The following is a 22,291-nucleotide window of genomic DNA, read 5'->3' as shown; positions in this document are numbered from 1 at the left end:
AAGCACTAGCTGTTGGGGAAATAGAGGGTTTAATTACTCTCAGGTAATGTTGGTAAACTCCTCTAGGGGAGTTAGGGGAAAAGCAGAATTTGCACTAGTCCTTAAAGGTGAATGGCATGTCAGCAAAGCTAACATTATTCAGGCAGAGGAACCAGCTAGAACAAAGGAAGGACTGCTGAGGTGTATGTGGGGGCACTGGGGAATGCACCGAACAAGAATAAGGACAGGAGAGGTTAAGGGCACATTCTTTTTAGACCTGGGTTTAAATCCCAGCATCTCTTCTTCACTGACTAGCTAACTAACCTTGTGAGTTACTTCAACTTTCTGAGCCTCAGTCTCTCCATCTGCAGAATGGCTAATAACTACATCATAGACTGTTAACATTAAATGAGACTATAATATATTGCCTAGCACATAGTGTAAGCACTCAGTAAAAATAGCTGCAGTCATTAAATTTCTTTGCTTTTTAAATTTTATTTGTTTTAAAGTTAACATGTTCATTAAACCAGTTCCTGGAAGGTGACTGTCCCCTGCAGTCTCACTCCAAAGACAGCTGTTGTCAACAGTTTGATGAATGTCTTCTTTTTAATTTCATGTCTATACATCTTTTTTCTTTATATTTGTTTTGATTGCCATTGTTCCAGCTTTAGAGTGTTCGGGAGGCAGGGAAGAGGAACGCTGTATGGCGTTCCTAGAAGACAAGACTGAGTTGTCTGTGTGTTGTACTAATGATTAGGAACCAGGGAAGGTTTTAGAGGTCAGGGAGTGACAAGATCAGATCTGTTTTAGTAATAAGGCTGAAATGTATTTAAATTGGGTTGTGGGGAAACAAGTCTTTGTTTGGCTGTTAGAATGCCAGGCAGATGTCAAAGAGGTTTGTTACAAAAAAAAAAAAAAAAAAAAGAGGTTTGTTACATGCTTTCAACCATGTAACCCTAGTTGGGGAAATGAGGCACTCAGCTGAGGTAGGGAAGTGAGGACCAGGCAGGGACCAGGCACTGGATAGTGGTGTGTGGACAAGAAATGCTGTAGCTCTTCAGGGAAGGCAGGATCACTGAGTGTTTCCTGAAGGCTTCAGTGAGGAGGTCAGATGTGAGCCAAGCCCTGAAGAATGACGCAGATTTGGGAAACATTTTTGGGAGGGGCAAAGCACAAGTCAAGAGGTAGGAGTACAGGTATTGACACTTGGTCTGGATGGAATGGTGGACTTGAGTTGGCCAGCAGTGAGCAGTGTGGTTGGAAAGGAGAATTGCCCATGCCCTCGTCAGATCTGTTACATGCTCTGCCTTGTGGCACTGATCTGTTTGCAGTTTTCTCCTTTCCAGAGTGTAAGCTTTTTCAAAAGGGCAGAATAGTTTTAGTCATCCCTGTATTCCCAGGCCTGGTAAAGAGCCCAGCACATAGTAGGTGCTATTAAAAAAAAAAAATTGAACGACTGAATATTTGCTGTTTATGGAAATTATAGACTGGATATCCTGTTGTCCCCTCAAAGTCAGGATCTAAAAATCCTAATCTCATTTCTCTCCCCCTCCCCTTTTCATTCTGCCCTCAGCTGTGAGGCCTTAAACAGGTCACCCACCCCTGTGCTTCCACAGCACCGTGTGCTTACCTCTCCATCCCATAATCATTTGTGTACACCTGTTTGGAATCACACTGCACAACCCTCACCAGCACATCTGGAGTCCAGCATGTCACACTCCCTCAGCTCCGGGATCCCACATTGCCTTTCTTCCTCAGTAGCTGTTTCTTCTCTTCACTCTCCTTTTCTGGCTTCTTTTCCTCTTTCCCAGCCTCTAAATGTTGGAGTGATTAAGGGATCAATCCTACACAAATCCCTAGACCAGTGACTTTAAACCTTTTTTTGACCAAACTACACACCAACCTGGTATATGCACACTACATTCACTTATGCACCTAGACACTCATGCCTGAAGCAGAAGTTTCATAAGAAAGTTCTCATACTTCATCTTACTCTGAGCCATGGACTGTTATTTTCCATTCTGTTCTATTTCATTTTTTTTAAGTACCGTTCATGACCCACTAAATTGATTTCACAACCTTCAGTTTGAAAAACTGCTGTGGGTGATCTCATCCACTCCTTTGGCTTTAAATACTATCTCTGTGCTGATGACCTTCCCATTTATATCTCCATCCCCACCTTTCCCCTGAGATCCAGACATGCCAGCTGTCTACCTGACATCTCCACTTGGACACCACTAGGAATCTCAAAGTTAACATGTCCAGCAAAGCACTGTTGGTTTCCTTCAGTCTCTCCCCCTCCCTGCCTTGTCCCTCTCCATAAACGGTGCAGTGGTCACAGTTGCTCAGTAAGGGACGGTGCTGGAGTATAAGCTCCCTGGACCTGGCGCTGCCGCCTGATGGGCTTTGAGGCCTTGGGCAGTTGCTGAACCTCTCTCTGCCTCACTGTCTTCATTTTAATAAAGTGCGGTTTTCCAACTATACCTTCCTCCTGGGACTGTTGTGCAGACCGAATGGACTTTTACCTGTAAAGGACATAGAGCAGTGATTGGCACATGGCTGCTGCTGTTTGTCATCATTGTTGGGTCCCTCACATCCAGTTCTGATCCATTAGCAATTTCCATTAGCTCTGACTTCAAAATATATCCTCTCTTTGACCACACATCACCACCTCCAGCAACACCACATCCATCTCTGCGGCCAACATCTCTTACCCAGGCGACCAAAATAGCTTCGTAACTAACTCCCCCCTTCTGCCCTTGCACCTCCCAAAGTCTGTTTTTCAAAAAACAGCCAGAGTTGCCATTTGAGAATTGAAACCAGAGTATGTTGCTCTCTAGCTCAAAGCCTTCTAATAAAATCCAACATCCTTATGTGGCTTAAAAGGCCTTTCATCTGTACTTCTCAGACTTTCGCATGTATGTGACTCACTGTTGAGCGTGTTAACATGCGGATTCTGATTCTGTAGGTTCACGAGGCCTGAGACTCTACATCTCCAACAAGAACCCAGACGGCAGTGCTGCTGGTCTGCAGACCCCATGATAACAAGGCCTGTGTGCTCAGGGTCCTTTCCTCTGGCTGCGCCTCCCTCTGTTCTCCCTGCACTTTGGCCACGTCGGCCACTTTGTTGATCCTTTCACCAAGCCCTTTCCTGCCTCACCTCTGTGCTCCTTTCCACAGGTCTCTGCACAGCCTATCCCCTCACCTCCTTCCAGTCACACATCACCTCCTCAGGGAGGCTTGTCTTCCTGTGTAAACCATCCTGTTTAAATCCCACCCTTTCCCCTACACCCTTCTCTCTGTCCCCTTAGGCTCCCTTAACTTCTCCCTAAGCATTTCTTAGTTCCTGGCGTGTATTTATTTGTAATTGTTTTGTCTTTATTTGCTGTTTTCATGGAAGGTTGGGACTTGAGACTTGTTCATAGCTGTATCTCCAGAACCTAGAATCAGTGCCTGGAACGTGATAATTTGCTCAAATGTGTATTGAAAGATGAATATACATATGTGTAAATGTTTCTCCTGTTAGACATGGGCCCCTTGAGGGAAGGCACCTTCCTTACTCCTTTTTGCATTTTAGGTGTTTAGCCTGAATCCTCATTCTGGTCCTCTCATACCCCTCCTCACCCCCATAGCATCAGTCTTTAGTGATTGTTAAGCTACTGTTTGCCAGACCGTTCTGGGGGGCTTTCAATAACCTTTTTTGTCTCATAACCAAACTTTTTTTATATAAGTAACACATGACTTTAGTCTTACTAAAAAAAAAAATAAATCAAACAAGTAAAAAGTTATTCCTCCCCTAGTTAATGTTTTGGTATGTATCCTTCTCAGCCATTTTCTAGACTTATTATTTTGAAATTTATCAGTAATAAAGGAAAAGATGGGACTTGCTTCCAGTATCAGGAGAAGTCTTCTTAGTGGAATAGTGCATTGTATCTTTCACCTTATCAAGGGCAAACTCCAGGGCAGTTCTGTTCTACAGTTGAAGAAACCAAAGCTTAAGAAGTGAGTAATGTGCTCAAGATCTCACTAACGGTATGATGCAAAACCAGTTCAGAATCTGACTGTGTCCGGGTTCAGAGTCCATGCATGCCCTTTCTGCTACATCATGCTGCCAGGAGCTGTGGGAACAGAGACAGGAGTGGTTGACTCACTGGAAGGAGGCTCCCGAGGAAGGGATGTTTGAGCAGGTCTTCACAGAAGCGTCTGAGTTAATCAGATGGTAGAAGTGGACAGAGAACTAGCATTCTAGACATGGTAACAGCTTGGGCAAAGACCTGAGGTCTGAAGCACCTTTGGGGTATGGAGAGAAGTTCGGTGTCACTGGAGTAGGAGGTGTGAAATGAGGTCATGAAAAGCAGAGCTGGAAATTCTGTTGGTGTCAGAAGCTGAAGAATCTTAAATTCCATGCTGTGAACTCTGTGGTGTTTCCTCAGACTGGTTAAGTGGGAAACCAGAATCTTGTTTATTTGCAAAATGTGTCAAACATACAGAAAAGCACAGAGTCTAATGACACCTGTGTACCCATCACCCAGATTTAACAGATGTCACAGTTGGATCCTCCTGAGTACCTCCCTCCCTTCACTTAGAACCATATTCCCAAACACCAGGCCTTTTTCGTATGTATCATTTCTAAAATTTATCCATGTTCATACATACAGAGCTAGAGAACTAGTTTGGAATTTTTCCATTGTTAATTCATCTAATATAGTAAAAGGAATAAAAGCTTGATCCTACAAAATCACAAGTACCCCCTCAGGCTGTTTGACATGTCTCCATTCGGCTGAAAGTATATCCTGGCTTTCTGGCACGGTTGAAGTTATTATAGGCTTATACCTTGTACTTTGCCCCTTGGAGGATCAGCCATTTTTCTAAGAAGCCTGGGTTCCATTTAGTGAGGAATGGCATTTATAAACTCAAAACTGAATGTCAGCTTGGTTCCCTAGGATTATTAGCGTTTTCTTCTAAAATTACAATGCGTGTGTGTGTGTGTGTGTGTGTGTATGTGTGTGTGTGTGTGTGTATGTGTGTGTAATGTTTAGCTTTCTAATTCACCTGGAGTTTATTTTTATGGTTATCATGAGATGGGATCTAACACAATTATTTTTCTCGCTGAAAAATTCCAGAAATGTAACATGTTATCCCAATACCCTTTAATTTATTTTAATTATAATTTAGAAAAAGTTATGATACATGGTAGGACAAATATCTTCTGACTTTTCAGTTTCCCAAATTTTCTTGACTAGCTTCACATCTTTTCTTTAATTGAACTTTAGAATTCATTTATCAAAGCCTCACAGAGACAGTGGAGAGTCCTCTGGTTGAGGGGGTGATGGTGAGGAGACTTGAAGAATGAGGCTTCAGAGCTTGGGAGATGAGTTATGTTGAGCAAAGTAAGTAAATTGATTAAGCAAGTATGTAAGTATATATTGAGGATAATGGGAGCCAGGTGTCTTAACTATCTGCGGAGGGAATTACAAACATGGAAAGATGGAAGGTTGGAAAGATCCTTGAGGGTTTTGGGTTGGAATTGGAGGTGTCAGGATGCACGTGTGGTTCTTAAACGTATATACAACTGTAGATATAGAAGTACTTATAGGTGTGGGTGTTCGTGTACATGCATAATATTTTCTAGCTAGAAACAGTGACATCCCAATAGCAATGAACAATCCTAGCACTCAGATCCTTGTTTCTAAATATTATCCTCCTCTAAAATGAATCAAGTGTCCTTGGAGAAATGGCTAGTTCCATGGGTGGGGGTGGGGAAAGTAAATGATGAGCCTAAAACATCTTGTGCCAGGAAGTAAGGGAATGCTCAAGGAATGGAACATGTCAAAAGGATACAGGGGCCAGTTTGAAGAGGTCTCCACTCGCCAAATGTGGATAGTTTGAGAATCAAATAGATGAATGAATACATGGGTGAGGAGGGAAAGTTCTGCCTGCTAATGATGGATAGAGAATCACCATTTGGCAACCATCCTAGAGGTGGTTGATTCACATGGGAGTCATCAATGAGTGGATGTTTGACAAAGAATAAGATGTTGGCATAATCTCAGGATTCTCCCATGAGATACTCAACCGGTTACAAAGGTAAAGTGGTAGCTTTACAGTGGAGAAGCCTGGCAGAGATGGGCTTGACCAGGTGAATGAGATTGACATCACCACCAGTGGAGGGATGGCTTGCCATCCATCCCTGATGTGATACACTGAAAAGAGCACAGCATCACGTCTCTGATACTACTGCCAAGATAGCGGGACCTGAGCCTGGACTTGCAGGTTGAGGACCATGCTACAGAATGAAAGGGCTATGCTCTGTTAAGGACATGGAAGTCAGGAAAACATTGGGGAACTATTTCAGATTGGTGAGACACTGGTGAGACATGACAACTTGTATTCCTGGATGGGATCCTGGGCCAGAAAGGAAAAAGAAACGTTGTTGGGACAGTTAACAAAATTTGAATGGACTCCGTGGATTGGATTGGTGGTGTAGTATGAATGTTGATTTCCTGGTGTGGAGGGTTTTATGCTGGTTATGCAGTTGAATGTTCCATTTTTTGGAAATGTACACTGGACTATTTAGGGGTGATGGGGCTTCATGTCTTCAGCTTACTCTCAAAGAGGTCAGGAAGAAGCTAATTTTTATACAGGCTGTATAATATTTATACAGGCTGTATATAGTCATCCCTCATTATTTGCAGGGGAGTGGTTCCAGGACCCCCTCAGACACCAAAATCTGTGGATGCTCAAGTCCCTTATATAAAATGGCATAGTATTTGCATATAAACTATGTACATCCTTCCATACATCATCTCTAGATTACTTACAATACCTAATACAATGTAAATGCTACATTACATGCACATAGTTATAAACTCAGTGTGAGTACTATATATTATAAATAGTTGCTAGGCAAGCAGCAGATTCAAGCTGTGCTTTTTGTAACTTTCTGGAATTTTTCCCCCCTAATATATTTGATCTGTGGTTGGTTGAATCTACAGATGCAGAGCCCATAGATAACAGAGGGTTGACTGTATAGGTAATGAATATGTATAGGTAGTGGAGCAAATGATATGAAATATCAACTAAAAAATAAAATGATATTATCAGTTGGGGAACCTTGTTGCTTTCCTGTACATGTGAAATTATTTCAAAATAAATTATTTTTTTAAGACCCTACTGAGATTTTGACCAGAATGTTATTAGTTTTATAAACTGATCTGTGGAGACTTGACCTCTTTATGATACTGTGTCTTTTCATCTAGATACGTTATGTGTTTCCCTGGTGGGTTGGTTTATTTTGTTTTGTTTTTGAGCTCTTCTTTGGAGTCCTTTGGTAAAGTTTATTTCGACATGTAGCTTTTGCCTACTTCTACTTTGGATTAGTCCTCTGGTATCTTTTTAATTTTGTTGCTGTTATAAAATGAAGCCATTTTTGCCTATACGTGGCAACACTGATTGCTTTCTGTTATCCTTTTTGCCTGTGAAGGTTTAGAAATTATGTACTCATACAACCTTTAAGTGAGAAAAAAAATTAATAACATCTCAGAAGCCCTCAGGCTCAACAGTTAGGAAAAAACCCACAGGGAGCCCCAGCTAGCTCCAGAGATACCACCAGCTCTACCCCTTTTCCAAAACTATTGGCCATCCTGCCCACAGTGGAGGTCATCTAGATTGATCTTGTGAATATGAGACAGGCAGCTATCTAATGGGAATGGGGTTGAGCCCCTTTGGCCTGTCCAGGAGAAGTTTATGGCGTTTCCATGCAGTTACAGAAACATGTGGTGATAGGATGCTGTGGTCTCTTAGCTATTTGAGATTATGTCTAAAAATAGGGCTGCCCACTCTGGGGTGGAATTCAGCTGTTTTTAGGTCTAATTCTGAAAAATAGCTCAGAGAGCCGGTGTTTTCTGTGTACACACTCACTTGGGCACCACAGTGTATGTGTGGTGTTGGTGCCAGGTTTTCTAGAGCCAGGATTCCTGCCTGACATTGCCTTTCTCCCCCACCTGCCCCTGGGCTTGTAGGGTCTCCTCTGCCTTCCTTTTTCCCTTCTCAGTCAGGAAAGTGCTTTGCTGTCAGCAGAACAAAGATATTTTTGAGATAGTGTGAGAGGTATATTTTTAAAATAAGGTTAATGAAATTTTAAGTGATTATTTTCTATGCAAGTATTAATGTCTATAGAAATGAAAATGCATCCACAATCCTGCCTCCCTGAATAATAGAAGGGTTTTCACTATTCCGTACTGTTTGGCCCTGGACCAAATGACTTCCAGATAGTTGTAACCATAGCACAGATACGGTTACTTTTCTTCATCTTAGTATGTAAAACAAGCATTTCCTATGGTGCTAGAATCTTCACAGTTGTTTTCAATGAATATGTACTATTTCATTGAGTGAAAATACCATAATGTGTTTAATCATTTTCAAATGCTAAAAAGTTAGATTCTTGCCCATCTTTTCTGCTTATAGATATCACTGGAGTGAATACGTTGGTACCTTGGTTTTTGCTTGGTTGTTTTGAGATTTCCTTAAGATAGAAATCTAGTAAATATTGATAGAATTACTGGGTCAAAAGATGTTAATATTTTTATTACCAAATAGCTTTTCCAAAGGGTTGTAATAATTTATGCTGCTTTTGCTATTGTTTGTACCAGCTTCACCCCAACCTCACCAGGTGTCATATCATCTCTGCTTTTTTTCTTTTTTTAATTTAATAGCTATGAATTTGTGCTCCCACTTTTTGCCAGCAATGTATTTGATCGTGGTTGAAGGTGAATGTGTTTTATAGCTTGCATGGTTAATACAAAACAGGTTTTGACCCTCAGAGCAAACTTCTTACATCTGTAGCACTCTGGTGGGTGTCTTTTCCTCTAGACGACAGACTTGCAAATTCTGAGTTGGTTCCTTAAGCTGCTTTCTGGGCTCCCAAGCCAGGGACAGGCCAGCACCATCAGCACATTATCTTACTCTTAAGGCCTAATTGTACTGAGACACCTGTCAGCCACCAAGAAAGGTCTAGGCTCTGTTCATCTGCAAATATGATATAGAATATGAAATATCAAATCAAAACCTTGAGCAAATCTTTTTGCCTGATCTACTTAGGAAGATTCCATGTTTGCACATACATAGAGCAAACAACATAGAACTACCCAGGTATAGAAAGTCAACTCAACTCTGGAAAATTTCAAGATTTCCTTCTAAAATAACTCCCAATCTGTCAAAGTCTTGCTGCTGTTTCATGGAAGGCTTCTGTCAGAAGTACAGGTTGGGTTCTGGGGTGGGCATTCCATATCCCACCTGTCTGTTTACTATGAATGTTTTGCTTGTTTAACTTCTCTGAGCCTCACTTTACAGAAAGGAGCACTAATACTTGTTAGAGCATGGTGAGGATTAAATACATTAATATTTATGTAAAGCGCCTGGTACAGTGTGTGGCTTGTGTTAGAGATGCAGGAAATAGGTGATAGCTACAGTTATTGTCTAAGTGTTAGGATTTTTTTTTTTTTTTTTTCTGGCTGTGCTGCTAGGTATGTGGGATCTTTGTTCCCTGACCAGGGATCAAACCTGTGCCCCCTGCAGTGGAAGCGTGGAGTCTTAACCACTGGACCGCCAGGGAAGACCCAAAGTGTTAGGAATATTTAAAACCTGCATTTAAGTGCTCCTTGCTCAATTTGTGGTACAGTGAAAGAAGGGAAAGTGGGTTTTAGAACCAAAAGAATTTGAGTTATAGGATATCAGCTTCAATTTATCCTAGAAGAGTGACTTTTGGCAAATTACATAATTTATCTGGTTTTTTTTTTTTCTCACCTGTAAGTTGAAATATATGTAAAACTACCCAGTGCCTGACACACAGAATAAATGGTAGCTATTATCATCAATAGTGCATACCTTTAGATAGTGGTTAAAGGCAAATGCACTTCACTAAGTTTGTTTTTACTAACAGAGAAAAGCTAACAAATGACCTGATTCAAGGAAGACTTGTGGAAAAGGTCACATTTCAGGAGCTCTTAAGATTCTGGGAACCATATGACCTGACTCAGTAGGAAGGAATTTGTGGACCTAGGGGTGTTTCAGAGATGGCTTCAAGGTGAGGGCAGGACAATGGCCCAGAGCGGATGGAGCAGGTTTGATTGAGAGGGTGGAGATGAGCAGAAATTGGGTTGGGAAGATGCCAGAGGGCTTCAAGGCATGTGGGGAGGCAATGCTGTCAAAACAGCAAGTGAAGAAAAGCTGTTCCAGGTGATTGGTTCTGGGAAAGAGACCTTCTAGAGATGTTATTCTAGTCCAAGAAAGATGAGAATGGCAGTGACAAGGCTGGAGAGGTAAAGGGCAAATCCAAGAGGTGGAAAAGTCACAGGATTAGGTAACACCATAAATACAAAGAGTTCAAGGAAGAGATGAGTTTGAGGTTGTTCTCAAGCAAAAGTGACTGTTCTGTCTCCCCACCACCACCAAAAGAGGGCTGGAGGCCTTGTCATTAAAACCATTACCATATGGTTAGTAAGTCCTGCACACCTGACCCACCCCATCCCTGGCGGTCAGAGTCCCAACCAATTTGGAATCCTGGGCATTTCTTTCCTCCTTGCAGCTTGGCTGTGCATTTTGTCTGACATTTATAGGTGTTTTGTTATGGGAGGATTTTTAGACCCTCTGGTATGTTGCATGAAATAGAAGTCTCTCCCTTCCCAAGTGATAATATTCTACTCTGAAATCCTAGGAATGAGAGAAGAACGATATTAGTCAGGGTCCTGGTGGGAAACAGATGGCACACTCAAACTGGGTAATTTAAGGAGCATTTAATTGTTTCATTCAGGCAAAAGGAAGCTTTCTATTCCAGGTAGGAAGAGTTTTGATAGAGGAATTAAGGATTTACCCAACCATTGGAAGAACTGGGATTGGGAAGGTCAGGGAAGCTGCTACCGATCATCTTACACTGAAACACCACAGTGAGTGGTTCTTGTGAGCTCATGGGGAAGCCGCTTAGGAATCCACGTCTGCTGCAGCCACCTCCGGGAGTATTACCGTCTCCTTTTCTTCTGCCTTTCAAATCTTTCTTATGCTCCTCTTTGTAAACTCTAACCCAGATTATGCTGGAAAAAGGGTTCTGAAAAGGTAGCTCCCAGGTTCTGGTCTGCAGAGGAGAACTTAGAAAGAGGGTGGTCACAATGCTGCTGAGTTGTCCACAGTGCAGAACTGGGACTATTTACAAAGGGCGAGCAGGGACTGGGGACACCAGTGGAGAAAGTGGAGTCTCCTGGACTAGCAGTAGCAGGAGGTGTTAGTATCCCTGGGCCTGGAAGGCAAGACGAGGAAGCCATTCCTCGAGCCTGGAGACGGTGGCTGCTGAGGTTGCCCACCCGGGGCTTGGCCATTGGTGGGTCATCTCAGCCAGCCTCAGCCACTGCAGGGTGGGAGCCAGGAGGGTAAATTCCTCCTCCTCACCCTCCTCCTACCTCTTCCAGGCAACTGGACCAGAAGCCAGAGGGGCAGTGGAGCCTCTTGACGGTCCCTATGGTGCCCCCTCCCAGAGACAGTAGGATGGAGGTGGGTGAGGAGTAAGGTTGGAGGGAAAGCAGAATAATCCACCAGACAAGGGCCATAACTACAAGTATTTGTGTTGTTAACATCTTGAAGATTAAAGCATTTTTTCAAGGTAAGGGAGGACAATAAGCAGAAAATCAAAGGTTAAACCTGAATAAAAGAGGAAGCAGGTACTGGAAAAGATCTCTCAAGGAAACTGTCTTGAAGACAGTTTGGAAAACTTCGTGGAGAAGAGAATGGTTTGGGGAGTGGGATGATATTGGACACCAGGAGGAAAAAGGACAAAGAAGGCTAATGTTGGTTTTCTACAAGATGGCAAGGTCGTTGGCCCTGGGGTAGGGTGGAGAGTGCGGCTGCAGGGGGAAGCAGTGCTTGTAGTGAGGTCAGTGTGGACTCTGGATCATGAACCATGGAACACAAGGCACTACGTTCTGGACTTCACCAGTGCACCTCCATAGCCCTCCCGAAACCATTCAGAAGGTTAGGAAAATGGGAGAGAACCAGGAAGGGGAGAGTTGGGGAGGGAGGCGAGTTGGTAAACCTTTTTCATATTAGGTATAGAAATTCCTTATGGGTGACTTTGCTTCCTTTTAGAGTGTCATTTTTTCTTTACTGCATCTGTACTCATTCAAACGAGGAAATTCAGGCATTTGCCACTATTAATCATGAAGCTATAAAACTGATTACACTGATGCTCTGCTTTTCTTAAATGATGGGACAGTATTGGAATTATCTATTAGTAGCTTATTTTATACACTGCTGCTAAAATTAGTACTTTGGGTTTACATTTTCAATTGCTGGTATACTTGGTTTTCCTAATTGCTTTACTTGGAAATACTAAAAAATGAACTTGCACCCACTTTCTGGTGATCAGATACTTCATGTGTACCGAGAGTGTTTAACCTGACTAATACCCTGCAGGAGATATCTGGCTGTGGTTTTTTTTTTTTCTCTAGTCTTTTTTCATCTAGTCCATAAACCAGAACAATAACAATAGGGAAGAGGATGACATCATACAGGACAGGAAACCTCTGAGAAGGGCTGAGAGCACACCTCCGAAGGAACTGTACCTAAATCTGTCTCCCACTCTGGAGATGGGATTCTCTGAGGAGCCAGGCAGCCGGAGGCGGAGGCGGGAAGTGCTGATGTTACAGTGTTCTTTACTTCTTAGCAGCTCTTGCTAAGGAAAAATTTGGAGCAAGTGGCAACATTGTTTATATACTCATTTTTCAGAAGACTGATTTTATTTACAGAAGGATTAATTAAACAACATGTAAGATGTTTATTTATGGAGAGATGATCTCTCAAGGAAGCTTTTCATTAAACTGCCAGATATAGTAGCTGCCTTTTATCATGTAGAGAAAGCCATTGGCATTAAGAGCTAGGGTAGGACACCACAAACAGGAAAAATACCTGTGTGGACAGAGTTGGTCCTGACAGTCTTAGTTCCTAAGGTGCTTACTAACTTACCCTAAGTGGCTTAGTGGGGAGGTCCTTGTGAGAGGGGAATAGAGAAGCACATAACTTCAAAGTATTGTTGGTGGGGTCATCCACTTTCAAGGTTGACCTCTGACAGGACAAGTGGCAGTTGTCACTGACTCATATTAGATCCTCTGGGTACTGTAGTGTTAAGAACGTGGCCTGAAGGTGCAGACTGCCAGGCCAGCCTTGTGAACTCTGTGCTTCAGTTTCCTCATCTGGAAGATGAGGATGCTGATTTTGTGAGGATTCAGTGAGTCAGTGCTTGTAAAGTGCTGGTACAGTATCAAGCACTACAGTAAGCACTCGAGTAGGAGTTATCTGTTGCCCAGCAGATGCAGTGGAACACAGAAAATAGCTGTCTGTTGCAAAGGCATTTTGAAGAGGATGAGAAGAGGTTTCCTTTAGATTCTGAGATTATTTGTACTTGAATGTTTAAAGGTGACTTTGGGTCATGTGATTATATAATCAAACTTAATATCCAAGTAGTAGACTCTTGTCTAGCTATTTAGACTTAAGATACTTCAGGAAGAAGTAGGTCAAGCTTTCAGAGTTTAGAGTTGCTGACCATCTTCAGCTGTGGTCCATGTTTAATTTCTGCAGTCTCCTCACAGCTCTCATATGGACTTAAGTGGGGTTTTTTCCCTCTGGAACTGGATAATTTTACAGGTAGGATCTCAGGCATCATCTAGCTCTGCTTTCAGATCAGTCATATTCTATTTTCTCTTCCTGCTCTCCTCTTATCTCACTGCCACACTACCACCTCTGAGTATGGAAGTTCTCGCCTGGTTCTCTGAGGCTTACTTCTTGTTCATTTACTGGTTTATAGAATGCCTGCTGTGTGCTCCTTACTGTTTTAATGACAGGAGGATTACAGCAAGGCACCAAGTCTCTGCCCTTGGAAGTTTACATTCTAGTGGGGGCTGGGGACAGATAGTATAGAAGTAGCGCATATGTACCTGTTGGGAATAAATACTGGGGAGGAAACAAGGCAGGGGAATCAGGAAGGCCCAGGTGAGGGTGTGGAGTTAGCTGTTTTTTAATAGGATGGCCAGGGGAAAGCCAAACTGGTTCCTGGAAGGAAGTAAAGGGGCAAGCCGTGTGCCTCTGGAGGAGGAGCATCGCTGGCAAGAGCAAAGTTCCTGTGTAGAAATGCTGGTGGCCCGGCCCAGAGGCAAGGAGACAGCAGAACTAGGGCAGAGAGTGGCAGAGGAGGACGTCAGAGAAGTTAGGAGGTGGGGGGTGGGCCTCCCAGACCAGCTTCACTTGGGATGAAATGGGGAGCCACTGCAGGGCTTGGAGATACGGAATCCAGCTTACCAACTCACCTTTTAAAAGAATCACTGACTTTCCTGCCGGCAACTTCTTTTTCAGCTCCCCTGAGAGGGAATTAAGAAAGTAGATTCATAAGCCATTGTAGGAAAACTTTGTCTTAACTTACCCTAGCCCATGTGTGTTTTGTAATTTCTTTTTTGAATAATTGATTCTAAAGTCATTTGGAGCAGTTTGACCTTGTCTTATTCATCTCTGACTCTGAGGAGACAGGCCCAGGCAAAAGGTGTAAAATAGAGAGCTAGTGGAAACCTGCGGTACAGTACAGGGGGCTCAGCTCGGTGCTCTGTGACGACCTAGATGGGTGGGATGGGGGGGTTGGGGTGGGAGGGAAGACCTAGAGGTAGGGGATATATGTATACATATAGCTGATTCACTTCACTGTACAGCAGAAAATAACACAACATTGTAAAGCAATTATACTCCAATTAAAAAAAACAGCTCTTGATTAATTGTTTAAGAGGAGTATTATATTACATGAGAATTACATTAGCAAAGGTAATGCAAAGTGTTGACCCAATCAGATGACTTTGGGAAGAGTCTAGGTCCTAGGCTTGGTGAATTCTAATTTTCCTCTATATCTTTTGCTGTTCTCCTGTGTGACTGAATTCTCTCTTTCATAGGAATGGCCAATAATAACTTTGTGAATACTAGATTGGCAAGTCAAAAACTACATGGGGGTCAGAGATGCTAAAACTTCTTGCAAACCTCCGGAAAGAATCTGGACAAATAATCACTGCTACTTTGGCTTATGATGCCTAGCCCTTTGAACCTGGGAGTTGAGGATGGGGGCGGGTGGTGGGGCTTGGACATACTTATGTGTCAAGAAGAGGTTAACCCCTAAGATTGTATAGCTGACTGAAGCAATAAGGAATCCATGCAGTGTTAAGAGTTGAGTGTCCCGGGGTCACCCACCATCACAGGTTGTTGGTAATTATAGTAAACCTGCAGTCACATGCATTAGGATATAAGGAGCTGACTTCTGTTCTCAGGCCAGTTCTATTTCTCAAAGTCGGGGAGGGGAGTAACTGCCTCATCATTAAGTGAGACTCTCGGTTCAATAATCAGTCTAATAATACATGAAACAAACTATATGAAAGTGTTTTTTTCTCACCCCTCCCCCACCATAACTGGAAGACTTTTAAAAAATTGTTGGATTTTTTTATTGACAATAATAATATAGCCCCATATTTAACCCGGTTGAATTTTGGGGGCTCATTTATCTAATAGTGAGATTTTTACTGTATTGAATTTGTATTTACCCAGAATGTTTCTTTTCATACTATCGTAGACTTCTGCCTCCCTCTTATGGATGTTTCTTTGCTTATTTGCAGCTTCAGAAATGGATAGGATAAGAAATAAAGGAGATGAAATTCAAACCAGTTAATTTCATCTGGGCATCTGAATTTTCACGTCCCCTCCATCTCTAAACTTGATTTTATTTGTACTGAGATGCATGTCTAATACTCGTTTTTTTTTTCTTCCATTTCCAGGAGGGCTGTTGGCCTGCTGCGGTGCTGCTGAACAGTATGCAGTCCTTCCGGGAGCAAAGCAGTTACCACGGAAACCAGCAGAGCTACCCACAGGAGGTACACGGCTCATCCCGGATAGAAGAGTTCAGCCCTCGCCAGGCCCAGATGTTCCAGAATTTTGGGGGTGCAGGTGGCAGTAGTGGTGGCAGTGGCAGCAGCAGTGGTGGTGGACGACGAGGAACAGCGGCTGCTGCTGCAGCAGCGGCAATGGCTAGCGAAACCTCCGGCCATCAGGGCTACCAGGGTTTCAGGAAAGAGGCTGGAGACTTTTACTACATGGCAGGCAGCAAAGACCCCGTGGCAGCCGGAACCCCGCAGCCTGCTCAGCGAAGGCCTTCTGGGCCTGTGCAGAGCTATGGACCCCCCCAGGGGAGCAGCTTTGGCAATCAGTATGGGAGTGAGGGTCATGTGGGCCAGTTTCAAGCACAGCACTCTGCCCTTGGTGGCGTGTCTCATTATCAGCAGGATTACACGGGACCTTTCTCTCCAGGGAGCGCTCAGTACCAGCAGCAGCCTTCCAGCCAACAGCAGCAGCAAGTGCAGCAGTTGAGACAGCAGCTTTACCAGTCCCATCAGCCTCTGCCGCAGGCCACTGGCCAGCCAGCGTCCGGCTCATCCCACATGCAGCCGATGCAGCGGCCCTCAACTCTGCCAGCCTCTGCCACTGGTTACCAGTTAAGAGTGGGTCAGTTTGGCCAACACTACCAGTCTTCTGCCACGACCTCCTCCTCCTTCCCTTCACCACAACGCTTCAGCCAGTCTGGACAGAGCTATGACGGCAGTTACAGTGTGAATGCTGGATCCCAGTACGAAGGACATAATGTGGGTTCTAATGCACAGGCTTACGGAACACAATCGAATTACAGCTATCAGCCTCAATCTATGAAGAATTTTGAACAGACGAAGATTCCACAAGGGACCCAGCAGGGGCAGCAGCAGCAGCAGCAGCAGCAGCAGCAGCAGCAACAGCAGCAGCAGCAGCAGCAGCAGCAGCAGCAGCAGCATCCGCAGCATGTGATGCAGTATACCAACACTGCCACCAAGCTGCCGCTGCAAAGCCAGGTGGGGCAGTACAGCCAGCCCGAGGTTCCTGTGAGGTCCCCCATGCAGTTTCACCAGAACTTCAGCCCCATTTCTAACCCTTCCCCGGCTGCCTCTGTGGTTCAGTCTCCAAGCTGTAGCTCTACCCCATCTCCTCTTATGCAGAGTGGGGAGAATCTCCAGTGTGGGCAAGGCAATGTGCCGATGGGTTCCAGAAACAGAATTCTACAGTTAATGCCTCAACTCAGCCCAACCCCATCAATGATGCCCAGTCCTAATTCTCATGCTGCAGGCTTCAAAGGGTTTGGACTAGAAGGGGTGCCAGAAAAGCGGCTGACAGATCCTGGGTTGAGTAGTTTGAGTGCCCTGAGTACGCAAGTGGCCAATCTTCCTAATACTGTTCAACACATGCTACTTTCCGATGCACTGACACCTCAGAAGAAGACCTCCAAGAGGCCTTCTTCATCTTCTAAGAAAGCAGACAGCTGCACAAACTCCGAAGGCTCCTCACAGGCTGAAGAACAACTGAAGTCCCCTATGGCAGAGTCGCTGGATGGAGGCTGCTCCAGCAGTTCCGAGGATCAAGGTGAGAGGGTGAGGCAGCTAAGTGGCCAGAGCACCAGTTCTGACACCACCTACAAGGGTGGAGCCTCAGAGAAAGCAGGCTCCTCACCAGCACAAGTCACTCAGAATGAAGCCCCCAGACTCAGTGCCAGTCCTGTAGCCAGAGAAGAGACCGCCTCACCAGGTGCTAAGGACATGCCATTGTCATCCGAGGGCAACCCAAAAGTCAGTGAGAAGACAGTTGGGGTGATTGTCTCCCGGGAAGCTATGACAAGTCGGGTAGAAAAACCTGGTGGGCAAGAAAAAGGCTCCCAAGAGGATGATCCTGCAGCCACTCAAAGGCCACCCAGCACTGGCGGGGGAAAGGAAACCAGTCATGCGTCACTTCCACAGCCAGAGCCTCCGGGAGGAGGAAATAAAGGAAACAAAAATGGAGATAATAACTCCAACCACAATGGAGAAGGAAACGGCCAGAGCGGGCACTCCACAGGGGGCTCTGGTTTTATAGGCAGAACTGAGCCTAGCAAATCTCCTGGAAGCTTGCGCTATAGTTACAAGGATAGCTTTGGGCCAGCCGTGCCAAGAAATGTCAGTGGCTTTCCTCAGTTTCCTACAGGACAAGATAAGGGGGACTTCACTGGCCATGGGGAGCGAAAGGGTAGGAATGAAAAGTTCCCTAGCCTCCTGCAGGAAGTGCTTCAGGGTTACCACCACCACCCTGACAGGAGATATTCTAGGAGTACTCAGGAGCACCAGGGCATGGCTGGTGGCCTAGAAGGAGCCACAAGGCCTAATGTGTTAGTTAGTCAAACCAATGAATTAGCTAGCAGGGGCCTTTTGAACAAAAGCATTGGTTCCCTATTAGAAAATCCCCACTGGGGCCCCTGGGAAAGGAAATCAAGTGGCTCGGCTCCTGAAATGAAACAGATCAATTTGGCTGACTATCCAATTCCCAGAAAGTTTGAAATAGAGCCTCAGTCATCAGCCCATGAGCCCGGGGGTTCCCTCTCTGAAAGAAGATCAGTGATCTGTGATATTTCTCCACTAAGACAGATTGTCAGAGACCCGGGGGCTCACCCACTGGGACACATGGGTGCCGACACCAGACTTGGGAGGAATGAACGTCTCAATCCAAGTTTAAGTCAGTCGGTCATTCTTCCAGGTGGGTTGGTGTCCATGGAAACAAAGCTGAAATCGCAGAGTGGGCAGATAAAAGAGGAAGACTTTGAACAATCCAAGTCCCAAGCTAGTTTCAACAACAAGAAATCTGGAGACCACTGCCACCCTGCTAGCATCAAGCATGAGTCTTACCGAGGCAACGCCAGCCCTGGAGCAGCTACCCATGATTCCATCTCAGACTATGGCCCACAGGACGGCAGACCCACGCCAATGCGGCGAGTCCCTGGCCGAGTTGGTGGTCGGGAGGGCATGAGGGGTCGTTCCCCTTCTCAGTATCATGACTTTTCAGAAAAATTGAAGATGTCTCCTGGGAGGAGCAGAGGCCCAGGGGGAGACCCTCATCACATAAACCCACATATGACCTTTTCAGAGAGGGCCAACAGGAGTTCTTTGCACACTCCCTTTTCTCCCAACTCAGAAAGCCTGGCCTCTGCTTATCACACAAACACTCGCGCTCATGCTTATGGGGACCCCAATGCAGGTTTGAATTCTCAGCTCCATTACAAGAGACAGATGTACCAACAGCAACAAGAGGAATATAAGGACTGGAGCAGCAGTTCTGCTCAGGGAGTGATCGCTGCGGCTCAGCACAGGCAGGAAGGACCCCGCAAGAGTCCAAGGCAGCAGCAGTTTCTTGACCGAGTACGGAGCCCCCTGAAGAATGACAAAGATGGCATGATGTATGGCCCACCGATGGGGACTTACCATGACCCCAGCGGTCAGGATGGTGGGCGCTGCCTCATGTCTAGTGATGGTCTTTCTAACAAAGGCATCGAATTGAAGCACGGCTCCCAGAAGTTACAACAAGAATCTTGTTGGGATCTTTCTCGGCAAACTTCTCCAGCCAAAAGCAGCGGTCCTCCAGGAATGTCCAGTCAGAAAAGGTATGGACCACCCCATGAGACCGACGGACATGGGCTAGCTGAGTCTACACAGTCATCCAAACCTACTAATGTTATGCTAAGGCTTCCAGGTCAAGAGGATCATTCTTCTCAAAACCCCTTAATCATGAGGAGGCGTGTCCGTTCTTTTATCTCTCCCATTCCCAGTAAGAGACAGTCACAAGATGTGAAGAACAGTAACGCTGAAGATAAAGGGCGCCTCCTTCACCCATCAAAAGAAGGTGCTGATAAAGCCTTCAATTCCTATGCCCATCTTTCTCACAGCCAGGAGATCAAGTCCATCCCTAAGAGAGAATCCTCCAAGGACCTTCCAAGTCCAGATGGTAGAAACTGCCCTGCTGTTACCCTCACAAGTCCTGCTAAGACCAAAATACTGCCCCCACGGAAAGGACGGGGGTTGAAATTGGAAGCTATCGTTCAGAAGATCACATCCCCAAACATTAGGAGGAGTGCATCCTCGAACAGTGCGGAGGCTGGGGGAGACACGGTTACTCTGGATGACATCCTGTCTTTGAAGAGCGGCCCTCCCGAAGGCGGGAGTGGTGCTGTTCAGGATGCGGAGATGGAGAAGAGAAAAGGTGAGGTGGTGTCTGACCTAGTCTGTCCAACAAACCAGGAATTGAGCGTAGAAAAGCCTCTTGCACGATCTTCGGAGGAGTGGCGTGGCAGTGGGGATGACAAAGTGAAGACCGAGACACACCCAGACACGGCCACTGCTGGAAAGGAACCCCCTGGTGCCATGACATCCGCAACCTCACAGAAGCCTGGGAGTAACCAAGGGAGACCAGATGGTTCCCTGGGCGGGACAGCACCTTTAATCTTTCCTGACTCAAAGAATGTACCTCCAGCGGGCTCATTGGCTCCTGAGGCAAACCCCAAGGCTGAAGAGAAAGAGAACGATACAGTGACCATTTCCCCCAAACAGGAGGGTTTCCCCCCAAAGGGTTATTTCCCATCAGGAAAGAAGAAGGGGAGACCCATTGGTAGTGTGAATAAGCAAAAGAAACAACAGCAGCCACCACCTCCACCCCCTCAGCCCCCCCAGATACCAGAAGGTTCTGCAGATGGAGAGCCAAAGCCAAAAAAGCAGAGGCAAAGGAGGGAGAGAAGGAAGCCTGGGGCGCAGCCAAGGAAGCGGAAAACCAAACAAGCAGTTCCCATCGTAGAGCCCCAAGAACCTGAGATCAAGCTGAAGTATGCCACTCAGCCACTGGATAAAACTGATGCCAAGAACAAGTCTTTTTTCCCTTATATCCATGTAGTAAATAAGTGTGAACTTGGAGCCGTTTGTACAATCATCAATGCTGAGGAAGAAGAACAGACCAAATTGGTGAGGGGTCGGAAGGGTCAGAGGTCCCTGACCCCTCCACCCAGCAGCACTGAAAGCAAGGTGCTCCCAGCTTCATCCTTTATGCTGCAGGGACCTGTCGTGACAGAGTCTTCTGTTATGGGGCACCTGGTGTGCTGTCTGTGTGGCAAGTGGGCCAGTTACCGCAACATGGGCGACCTCTTTGGACCCTTTTATCCCCAAGATTATGCAGCCACTCTCCCCAAGAATCCGCCTCCTAAGAGGGCCACGGAAATGCAGAGCAAAGTTAAGGTACGGCACAAAAGCGCTTCAAATGGCTCCAAGACGGACACTGAGGAGGAGGAAGAGCAGCAGCAGCAGAAGGAGCAGAGGAGCCTGGCCGCCCACCCCAGGTTTAAGCGGCGACACCGCTCGGAAGACTGTGGCGGAGGCCCCCGGTCCCTGTCCAGGGGGCTCCCTTGTAAAAAAGCAACCACCGAGGGCAGCAGCGAAAAGACTGTTTTGGACTCAAAGCCCTCCGTGCCCACCACTTCAGAAGGTGGCCCCGAGTTGGAGTTACAAATCCCTGAACTACCTCTTGACAGCAATGAATTTTGGGTCCATGAGGGTTGTATTCTCTGGGCCAATGGAATCTACCTGGTCTGCGGCAGGCTCTATGGCCTGCAGGAAGCGCTGGAAATAGCCAGAGAGATGGTGAGTACGAGAAATCCCTTACCAGTTGCTCTTTTCGTTACTTCTTTTTGATTCCTTTTCTTCCACCTTCATTTGTTTCAGCCGTATTTTTTATTCTTTCACATCACATGATGATTCCTCCAAATTAAAGCCCCTAAGCTCATGTACAACACAGGGAATATAGCCAGTGCTTTATAATAACCATAAATGGAGTATATAACATTTAAAAATTGTGAATCACTATGTTGTACACCTGTAACTTACATAATATGGTACATCAACTATACTTCAATTAAAAAATAATAATAAAGCTCCTAGACCCAAATAACAGACAGAAAATTAAGTTATTTGGACATTTGTTTCACTTTTTACTTTTATCAGCAATATGTGTTCACAGGTTACAGGGCCATGCTAGTGTCCTCCAGCTCATTAAAACAAACATCCCTGTTTCACCCGTTCTCAAACCTGATTCCTCTGCCAGTTTCCTGTGTTTCTAAACGATAAGTTTTTACTGCTACTTGTGTTATCTATGGATCTTTTTTCCCATTTTTCAACATCTGACTCTGTAGTACTTACGAAATATATACTGTGGATATAACTTCTTTCTTTTAAAACTTTTCACTTCTCTAGAATTATTAATTCATGTTTTTATTTGCTTTTTATTTTTTTGGACCACATCTTTCCAATCCAAACGGCTCCTTCCAAGGGGGTTTTTGTTCTTCAGGTCTTTTTTTTTTTTTTTTTAATTGGGGTATGGTTGTTTT

At 45.0% G+C, this 22,291-nt stretch overlaps 1 protein-coding gene across 3 annotated transcripts in view; it reads left to right on the top strand.

Annotated features, from left to right (window-relative positions):
* The window catches only part of TCF20 (transcription factor 20), a 95,941-nt gene that overhangs the window by 26,928 nt on the left and 46,722 nt on the right, over positions 1-22,291 (top strand). For 2 of the 3 annotated variants that reach the window (XM_082849706.1, XM_082849705.1), the window contains exon 2: positions 15,822-21,548. In XM_082849706.1, the coding sequence (XP_082705832.1) occupies positions 15,858-21,548 (5,691 nt within the window). In that variant the 5' untranslated portion in view covers positions 15,822-15,857. The remainder of the gene's footprint in view (positions 1-15,821; positions 21,549-22,291) is intronic. The other variant, XM_082849707.1, reaches the window with a different exon arrangement.

Source organism: Leucopleurus acutus, assembly GCF_964270905.1.
Source record: "Leucopleurus acutus genome assembly, chromosome: 11".
In the NCBI taxonomy this organism is placed as follows: Eukaryota; Metazoa; Chordata; class Mammalia; order Artiodactyla; family Delphinidae; genus Leucopleurus; species Leucopleurus acutus.
This window is presented reverse-complemented; position numbering and strand designations above follow the sequence as displayed.